The following is a 10,571-nucleotide window of genomic DNA, read 5'->3' as shown; positions in this document are numbered from 1 at the left end:
ATTTTTGTAATTTACGCGTTGAATGACCTTCGTCCTAACTCATGCGTTGTTCATTTTCTTTCTTTCTCTTCTTCCACATTTTCTCTCTCTTGAATTTGTTTTCTCTCTCCTCCTGCAAACTCACTCTTCTCCTGAAATTCCTCTAATCTTTTTGCACGGCATCAATTTTCATCTTCTCATCTTCGTGCATTCTTCAATCAAGTTTATGGGCAGGTAAGTTGATTCGATTGTAATTAACAATGCTTTCCTTGATTTAATACAATTTTAAATCAAATTTTTGCGTTTTTTATTACGAAATTTGGGTTCAGTACGATTCGATTTTAGTTTAGCAAGATCTGAAATTTGTTTGTGATTATGTTGATTTCAGTTTTGTATTTGATAGGTATGGGTGTCGGTGCATTTGGAATTTTGCAATAATATAAGATTCAATTATTGTTATTTGGGTTTTTTTTGGAGCTTTAATTTAGTTTTAATAATATATAATTTTAGTTTAGCAAGATATATTGATCTTTATGACAGGTCAAGAGGATATAGAGAAGTTGGTGCAGAAGCTGAAGGATCGAGTTAGGAGCTTAGAAGAAGGTTCTGGAATGGATGCTGTGATTTATCCACTCCATGGGTCGTTGCCCCCGGAGTTACAGGTTCGTGTTTTTAGCCCTCCTCAGAGTGATTGTAGGAGTTTTTATTGTTGCAACTAATATTGCTAAAACTTCTATGACTGTTAATGGGGTTTTGTATGTTATAAATTTTTGTTATGTTATGAAAAGACAGTATAATCTTCAAACTGGGTTGTATTCATTAGATACTGTACAGATTAGTAGAGTGCAGGTTAACCAACGATCGGGGCATGCTGGGAGGACACGCCCCAAGAAATGTTATAGGTTATATTCATCTATTGTGTATAAAGATGATTTTATACAGAGAACCTCACTTGCATGGAGTGTCCTGTATCTGAAGTCCTTGGACCTCCCTGGCATTGATATTCTTAAGTATGATTTTCTGGATACACCTTCTTATGCGTCATTAGGTGATGCTTAGTCAGTTGTATCTCATTGATGCAATAGATGAGAATGGAGCAATAACGAGTGTTGGGAGAACCATGGCTGAGCTTCCGTTAGAGCCTTCTTTGTCCAAGACTCTAATAGCGGCCAATGATAATAATGGAAGTTTGTCACAGGCTTTGAAAATTGCTGCCATGTTATCGGCTGAAACTTCTTTGCTTCCTAGTTTTGTAATTATGCTTTTCTTATTTACTTTTGAGTATTTTTATATTTACTTTTGAGTATTTTTTTATTTAATTTTGTGATTTTTCTAGTATAAAGAAACTAAAACGATCAATTGTGTTAAACTAATTATTCTAACTCTATAATAGCCTACTAGCTCAATAGGTAGAGCATTGTGCAAGTGCACAAAAGATGTGGGTTTGAATCCCACGTAGGTTCTTATGCTTCAAACCATTGGATTATAAATATTATATTTATATTTACTTTTGAGTTTTTCTAATTTACTTTTGAAAAAATATTATTTACTTTAAAGTTGATATTATTATATATTTACTTCAATGATATTTTGATTAACTTTTTAGTATTTACGTTAGAGTAATTATGATGTACTTTTAACATATTTTGCTCTACTTTTGATTAAACCTTTACATTGAGCTTCATATACTTCTTTCTCATAACTTGATTCATTTTGTAAGGATATTTAAATCAATGACTCAAAAATTTTGTGCTATTTTCAAGTTTTCATAGTGTCATTACTCATTAAAAGCCAATTAATTGTTCGTATATACATCAAGCTAATTTGATTTACTTTTTGGTTATTTTAATTTACTTTTGAGGTATTTTGTTATAACTTTAGAGTGTTTAATCCCTAACTTTGAAAAAAGTTCATCACTTTATTCCTAGCTTGATATACTCACTTTTTTGTACTTATTACTTTTGAATTACTATGATTTACTTTTAAGATGATTTGGTTTACTATTGAGGTTTTTTTAGTTATTTTTAGAGACAATCTATGTAGGAATCGAACCTACATCTCCTATGCATTTGCATAGTGCTCTACCATTTAAGCTAATAGGTTTTAGTATACTTGGTGCAATAATCCAAAACATAAAAATATAACACATGATTCATTGTATACTTCACAGTTTATATCCCAAGTGTATCAACTGTGTAGTTTCACAAGTTCATATTAATGTAACTGCTTCTCTTTTATTCCAATGTTCAAATGCTTCCTTGTTCATGTAAGTATAGTCTGGCTAATTCTGTCGTGGAAGAACCACAATGTTCTGAAATAGAACAACATGTCTGATGATGCATGATCCTTGTTACAAACAGGTATCAGGCTTGATTATACTGTAATTTTATCATTGGACGCCTCAAAAAAAGATGCTAGTTTATAAGTTAAGTAAATTGAACTTTATACTTTTTAGTTGATTTGATTTACTTTTGACATATGTTCATTTACTTTTTTAGTTTTTCTACTTACTTTTGAGAGATTTTGATTTACTTTTGAGGTATTATGAATAACTTTAGATTGTTTTGTAATTACTTTCTAAGATAACCTATGTAGGAATTGAACCTACACCTTTATGCATCCGCATAGTGCTCTACCACTTGAGCTAATAAGTTTACTTTAAAGGCTTTTTTATTCACTTTACAGTCTTTTTTATTTACTTTTTTCACACCAAACTAAAAACTCACATTCTTCCTTACAAAATCTCCATGTTGAGGACGTGGTGGAGCTCACACATGTATGTCAAGAGTTGATTTACTGCACATCTCTCAAAGCATTGAGAATTGATAGAGGGATAAATCAATGCCCAAATTTCGAGGTTTCTCCTTTGAGACCTGATAAACAGGCTTCAATGGACAGCCATCTTTGCACCTGAAATTATGTAATTTGGTGGCTAAAACATTACCAATAGAGAAATTCAACAAATGATTCTTTGAAGATGTGAGAAGGTTGTGTGCCTAATAGAAGGAGTAGTCAAGATATATAGAAACAACTTACTTTGAAAAGAGTACCGTTTGGATAAAGCTCTTCTAACACCCTAATAATATCTGAATCATAATGTGCAACACTTTCGACTAAGCAGTACCTTCTTTTAGCTTAAGGTACTTCAAATGCCAGGATATGTACCATGGTAACATCCTTAACATGTACCCAACCAAAAGTCATGTTATTAAAAGTTTCGGAACCTGCATAGCATTAAGCAAACATGTTCTTATTAATCGATGTAGTTTAAAAATATCAGCTCGCGCTGCAAAGAACAATAGCAATTTCTCACAGGGAACATACCATCAAATAAGCTTGCTATTATAGCAGTACTCGTGCTCTTGTACTTGGTAATTAGCTTCAATATCCGGACTTTGAAGTCACGATCACGAGTCTATTCCCCAATTCCCACCATTATTCTGTGTTATGTTAATTGAGTAGAAGTATAGATACAGTTCATATCATGACTTGTCGCTAGCTGCAGCGGCATTATGTTATAATGGCTGCATTATAATCTAATGACAACAATGAACTTTGAATAATGTATGCACTAGAAACTAACAAGATTGATCTTAATCTCTTTTCAGGTTTATTTTGTACTGTTCTTTGATAAAATATACAATGTTTGGTTGACTTCAGACATGTGCTTAGATAAGTTTGTATTGCTAGAGTTACTCTGAAGTTGACATTGAGCAAGTTGGCATTAAGCTGCTAAGAGGAAATATGTATAAGCAAGTGTTGAAAAGTCTTAAGTTGAACTTAATTTGTTAGCCAATAATAACATAGGTTCATCATTGTGTTATCTTGTATTTCTTCTTGCACCCTTCTGCTCTCTTTATATGAAATCAGTAATATGTAAGAATGTAACTGGTTTGAGGTATTGGATTTCAACAAACACAGTATAAGGCATTATACACATTCATTGACTTCTGTTCTAATCACTTTTAAACATAAAACTGCTATTTATTTACTTTGGTAAAGATTTAATCTACTTTTAAAAAGGTTTGGTTTACTTCTACCTAATTCAAGGTCAATTTGAATTTATAGGAATGATATTCTTAAGCAATATCTATTAAAGATATCAATCTACCAGAAACTACAACCAAAAGCCATTGTGCCTTAAACTCAAAATCCAATCACAACATCTTTACAAAAATCACAAGTATTTGAAGCTCCAAATTATTTCAATAATCATCATTTTAGGAATTTTGTATATAATTTTAAAAGCAACATAGCTACTACTCAACTGCCAATGAAAACTTAAAACTCTAAGCCTAATTGATTTACTTTTAGGAATTTTGTATATAATTTTAAAAGCAACATAGCTAAATTAAACAATGAGGCAAGCAATATTCAATAATCATCATCACACACAAAATTATCAGAATGTAGATAATTCTCATAGCAAATTACCACATACTCGTTTTATTGCAATATTCAATAATCATCATCATACACAAAATTTTCAGATTATAGATAAATCATCAAATATCGCGTATACATGAGCGGAAAAAAAAAATAAAAAAAAAAAAAAAAAAACCACAAATTTCATCAAACAAAACAAAATTTACAAGCATAAATTGCGATTTATTGTAGCGAACTGTTAAACAACATCAAATTATTAGCTGAATATTACTTTAATACCTGAGAAATTTCAAGAGTAGCTTTTGAATCTCCAATTAAATCGTACCGGAATCCAAAATTGAAGCAAAAAAAACTGCAAACTACAACTATTATTGAAAAATTATACCTAATTCAAGCACAATAAACTTCAAACATTATCAAATTTTATAAATCCAGATAAAAAGAACCCTAAATTGACAAAAACAATTAACGATAAAAACAATGAAAGTGTAATTTTTTAAGAAAAATAAAGAAAAAAACAAACATCTTACCTCAGAAGCTGCTTCATTGGAGTAGAGAAAGCTCGAAAGCCGCTTCAATGGAGAATTCAGAGGACTCGTTGCAATGGAGGAGAGAGAAAATGTTTGAGGAGAGAGAAAGTGCGCTAGTTGGTTGGGAAATGAATGGAATATGTTTGAATTAATCTGGGCCGCTAATCAAGCGCGTATCTAAGTTAGATCCAACGGCCCTAATTAGTTCCTAGTTACTATTATACAAGAGGTTCTCATTATAACTCGATCATATATATATATATATATATATGTATATATATATATATATATATTAGTCAAATTGCATTATCTTAACATTTCATTGTTTCATACGTAAATAGCTATTTAAAGCATTTACCTATAAAAAACCTTTGCCTATATATAGAGCTTGTGTCTATCTATACTTATTGTTCTTCTTCAAAAAAAGAAAAAAAAAAAAAAAAAAACCTTCCTCTTTGAAATGGAGAATGAGAATTTTTATGAAAACATGGAAATCTGCACTGTGAAATGGAGATCGACTTGCAGGATTTCGCTTGTAAGATTATATTTTTATCTAATATAATAGTGTTTATATCTTACTAGTAATTGGTTTTTTTGTTAATGTGTTTTTAGCTTCTTCCTGCCAAATGGAAGTTATTACTGCTTTCATTTAAAGATACATCAAGAGTGTATCAAGGGAACAATGGACGTGCTTGGAACGTCAAGGTGTTGAGTGTGGAGGAGATACAGGCAATTCTGGAGGATTTTTCATTGATCAAGAGTGGCAGGACTTTGTGGATAGAAATAATTTGGTTGTTGGTGAAAATCTGCATGTGTATTATAAGAATAAAACTTTTTACAATAGAGTTTTTGATAATGATGGTAATGAAAGGCTTCCTACCGAAGCCGAAAATGGTATTTAAGATGTAGTACTATTAGTTTGTTTCGGTCTTGAAATGTTATGTATTATGTATTATTATCACTACTTTATTAATATAATAAAATAAATAAAATGATGTATTATGTATTTTATAACCTGCTTTATCAGAAATATCATATCCTCATCATATCCGCAAACTAATATATCATATCCTCAAAAATACATATCATATCCACAAACTAATATATGATATCCTCAATTGAGAAAAAAATACTCCTATCATTAAAAGGCTAGTATATCATATCCTCAAACAAATATATATCATATCCTCAAACAAATATATCATATCCTCAAAGACACATATGATATCCTCAAACAAATATATCATATCCTCAAAGACACATATGATATCCTCAAACAAATATATCATATCCTCAAACACACTTATGATATCCTCAAACAAATACATCATATCCTCAAACAAATATATGATATCCTCAAACACACATATGATATCCTCAAACACACATATCATATCCTCAAACAAATACATCATATCCTCAATGAAGAAAAACAAATCCTCAAAAACATACTTCCTCCGTTCTTTTTTACTTGACCCGCTTTGACTTTGACACTATTCACCACCCCTCCTTTTACCGTCTTTAGTGAATAATATGTAAGGAAAAAAATATTCATGTAGGATCTTTTTGAATTCGTCTCAATAAGTACTATCATAATATATAATTTTTACTTTTGGAGAATTAAAGTTATTGATCGTTAAAGTTTTGCATTGGCAAGCGTGATAAAAGAAACAAGTCAAGTAAAAAAATAGAGGAAGTATATGACATCCTGAATGAGGAAAAAAATTCTCAAACACACATATCATATCCTCAAACACACATATTGTTTCGGGGGTTTTTGATGTGTCCTACGGGAGAGTTACAATCCCTAGTATGTGCAACCGACGCCTGTACCTGCAAAACCACGAAGACTCCGGTTGGTGGGAGCTCCGCCTCCGACGATCAAGTCAGTAATGTACAGGAGGTAATAAGTGCGGAAACAGTAAATACTCCTCGCTAATACAGGAGGATTCTGCAATTAATATTTCTCGGGATTCGTGTTTGTATTTATGGAAGTTTGTGAATGCCCAATAAATGAGGTCTGACCCACTATTTATAGTGGGGAGACCAGTACCCCATCTATGGTTCAAAGGACACGTGTCAACAAGGGATTGGTATCCTGTTGACCTATGGCTGGCTGCCACGTGTCGCGAGGCCATTGGGCCACGTGTCTAGGGTAATTTTTACCCTAAATATTTGCCCCACTCAGGTGCTTACGTGGCGGTGCCACGTGGAGCCTGAGACATTTTTTTTTGTATTTTTTTTTGAATTCGAATTTTGGAAGTGCATAGGGCAGAAGGTGAAAAGGCGCGAGGGTGAAAAGGCGCAAAGGCCTGAGACGTTTTATTTTGTTTTTTTTTTTTTGAATTCGAATTTTGGAAGTGCTAAGGGAAGAAGGTGAAAACTTCTCCAAAAATCTTCCGAGTGCACATCCGGTATTTTCCGCCTCCTTCAAAGAATTTTCTGCCATCTGTGTGTCTTGTGAACAGCATCGCAAATTTGCAGCTGCTACTCAGAGAACACATCCAGCTACTCAGTCAAGCGGTTTTTTCTCCTTCTCAATTAACTTAGGTACCGCCTCTGCTCTTTTTAGCTCTTGCATGTATTTACGTTTGTGCTTTTGTCTTTATTAGTTCCATAAGTAGATGGACCCTTTATACCCACACCCGGAACATAGCTTTGAGACCAACCGGTCCCTCAGTATGGCTGAGTCTAGGACCGGGGATGCCGCCTCTGGGCATTGGAATCTTTCTTGTTCATCTCCCAATCCGACCGTCTCCGTGTCTGTGCATGACACAATGGCCAGAACCAGGAAGACGACTGTGGATCCCAATTATAGAGGCGGAAGCTCAGAAGAGTTGCCGCCTGAGGAGAGGATCCCGGATGAGATGACAAAGGGATCTCCAAGAGGCACCCCAAGCACCCCTAGCGATGGAATTCTAGGGTCCTACAGTGAAGACGGTGAGGAAGCCGCCTCTGCTTCTAGAGCTGAGGATCAAGAAACCTCAGCAAGAAACAAGAACCCCGCTTCCAGTTCCGGCTCTGAGTCCGGCTCTGATGGGGGCGACAGCAGCAGCAGCTATCTCACGACGTCTGTGGATAGCGAGGAATAGGAGAGGCCTACATGGAACACTAAAGGCGACCCTCTCATGATCTCCGTCTCTGCAAAAGACAGGGCTAGCATGCAGAGAAACTTAGCCAATTTCATACTCAAGCGGCCCTTAGGAGAAGGGTACAAATTAGTCGTCCCGCGTGAGATGGGGACCATTGCCTGGGAAGACAACCAGCGCAATGCAGACGGCTTCTTTGGCTGCTATGAGGCGGCTTTTTTAACGGGGCTCCGCTTCCCCCTTCATAACACAATAAAGGCCATACTCAGGGGTTATGGCCTAGGCGTCTGACAACTTACCCCCAATTCTTGGGTAAATATTCTGGGGTACATTGCCGCCTGCGAAATGCAGAACCTGAACCCCGGCTGGGAGGCTTTCGCCCACATGCACTGTCTGAGCCGGAGTCCAGGCGGTTGGAGGGCCTGGTATAAGTTAACAACATATCCCAAGTACTTAATGATGCTTGACAAGCCGTCAAAGTGGTCAGATCGGAAAAACCGCTTCTACTTGGTTAAAGCTCCAACCAATGAAGAAAATCGGGAGCTTCGGAGGTACAACCGGAAGCCTGAGCTGCTTGGGCAAAAATGTAAAATGCCCCCGATACCGGATGGGGATTACGAAGCAATCATAGAGTCTGGATTCTTCGAGCTCACCACTTCCACCATCTCAACCGGTGAAGTTATTAGTGTACCCAAGAATTGGGTACCTAAACATGAGTTCCTAAGGGATGAGGCGTTCTTGTCCGCCTGCGGGTTAAGCACCATGTTCAAAAATAAATGTAGGTTGAGAGCCTCAGCCGGCCAACTTGTGCCGGATGTATAATTTTGCTTTGCTCAGATGTGTTTTTGAACCTTTTCTAACCAGGCGTCTCTTGTTATTTTGCAGCTGAAGCCCAAGGTATGTTGCCAACATACAAGACGCTTGCTAAGAAGGCCTCGGATATCCGCAAGGAGAATGCCGAGAAGAAGGCTGCCCTTTCGGCCAAGAAAGTAAGTCCGCCTGACCTTATTGCGTATTGCTTGCCTGCTTTCTCTTCTATTCCCAGTTGTTTCAGATTTATCCGTCTGACCGCTTTTTGCCTTGTTTCAGGATGGGAGCAAGGTTCCTCGCTCTCTTTCCAAACAACCCCGGCCAAAGCCGGCTGGGGAGGAGCCTGCTCCTAAGGTCCAAAAGACCTCTCACGTTGACCGGTTGACTGTCGGCGACAAATCAGTGAAGAACACTGGGATAGGATTCGACCTTTCCCATGGAAGGACGGATGTCCCTCCTTCCCTACAAACTACAGGCGATACATCCGCCGGGAAAGGCCCACGCGGCACACAAGAGACCCAAGGTACGAATGACCCCTTCAATCTCACTCTACTTGGCCTGCCCATGCGGGTCAAGTCTTACTCCCAACTCCAGCCGGAGGATTCGTCATCCAGCCGACAATCTATTAGAGGGGCGTATGCTCCTTTCTCACCGTCTGTTTCTGGTGCAGATAAATCTTCTTGCTAGCCGGACGTGACACAATACGCTCGGGCCATGCTGAAAGCCGTCCCTAAGGACGAGAAGGAAGTGATCCCTGGGATCAACGCCTTCAATGTTGCCCGTGTGATGGTCAGCCTGGCTGAGGGAATACCTCCGTCTCTTCTTTACACTATAATCTCATACTCATCAGATATTTTCTAACACCGGCTGTGTCTTCGCAGTCCTTGCTTCGCATGGTAGGGCTAAAGAGAGCCTATGCACGCAAACAAGAGGAGGTAAGGAGAGCCAAACGGGACGCCAATGACGCCCATAATGTAGCTCAGTATTCAATGATTGTGCATGACTTAGAAACTAAATCTATAATCATGCAACAGGCGGACGAGATTAAGACCCTTCAAAAGGCCCTCAATGAGTCGAAGGTCAAGGCTGACAACCTTCAGGTGGCGCTGGACAACGCCAAGACGGAGCTGAAGAGCCATGAGGATTCTCTCGAGACCTTGAAGAAGGTACAGACGGAGAACTCCTCCCTGAAGAAGGAGAATGACCGCCTGAAGAAGGAGGCTGCCACTTCTTAGAAAAACTTCGAGGCAACCCTTCAGGCGAAGCAGAGCCGACTCATTGAGGAGAATGAGCAAGACTGCAAGAACCGCATGAGGATAGCGTTCTCCCTTATTCATCCAGATGCAGACTATACCGCCTGGGAGATCACCTATCGATACGCAGATCTTGTCATTTTGGCACAAGAGGAGGGTCAGCCGACACTAGAGCCCTATGAGCAATGGGCCAAAAAGGAGATTGAGAAGCTGCGGGCTGAGGCGGCTGAAGAGGAGGAGGATCATGCGGAAGTTGAGGAAACCGCCAACCTCCCTGGCCCTGAAGCTGATGCCAACCAGACCCAGCCGCAGCAGACTCAGGCACCCAATGCTCAAACACCAACAACCCAGCTGACCGTCGAAATTGAATGAGTGTAATTTTCGGCCTGCGTGCCGTGTATCTTTGTATCTATTTTCACCGGACGGGGGTCCCGTTAACAATTTCAACATTTTCAATTTTATTTTTATTGAATATATTTCGCCGACTACGTCTGCTTTGCCTTGATTCGATTCTCAGTTTATTT

The 10,571-nt window shown here is 37.7% G+C and overlaps 1 protein-coding gene and 1 long non-coding RNA gene across 5 annotated transcripts in view; one reads left to right on the top strand and one right to left on the bottom strand.

The window, feature by feature from the left end:
- LOC110710089 overlaps nt 1-5,123 on the bottom strand; it is a 5,233-nt gene extending 110 nt beyond the window's left edge. The window contains exons 1-4 of one of the 4 annotated variants that reach the window (XR_002509118.1): nt 4,645-5,123; nt 3,304-3,478; nt 3,016-3,203; nt 1-2,889 (exon numbers count right to left, since the gene is read on the bottom strand). The exon at nt 1-2,889 is cut by the window's left edge and continues 110 nt beyond it. This is a non-coding gene — a long non-coding RNA (uncharacterized LOC110710089). Of the gene's footprint in view, nt 2,890-3,015; nt 3,204-3,303 lie in introns of all 4 variants that reach the window. The other 3 variants (XR_002509119.1, XR_002509120.1, XR_002509117.1) reach the window with 3 other exon arrangements.
- A 111-nt stretch (nt 5,124-5,234) lies between these two features.
- On the top strand, nt 5,235-5,909 carry LOC110710091. Its single transcript, XM_021888357.1, has 2 exons — nt 5,235-5,430; nt 5,508-5,909. Exons 1-2 carry the CDS (start codon nt 5,356-5,358, stop codon nt 5,802-5,804), a joined length of 372 nt encoding a protein of 123 aa, XP_021744049.1. The 5' UTR covers nt 5,235-5,355; the 3' UTR covers nt 5,805-5,909.
- The last annotated feature ends 4,662 nt before the right edge of the window (nt 5,910-10,571 follow it).

This window comes from Chenopodium quinoa, unplaced genomic scaffold (assembly GCF_001683475.1).
Source record: "Chenopodium quinoa cultivar QQ74 unplaced genomic scaffold, ASM168347v1, whole genome shotgun sequence".
NCBI classification, from domain to species: Eukaryota; Viridiplantae; Streptophyta; class Magnoliopsida; order Caryophyllales; family Amaranthaceae; genus Chenopodium; species Chenopodium quinoa.
This window is presented reverse-complemented; position numbering and strand designations above follow the sequence as displayed.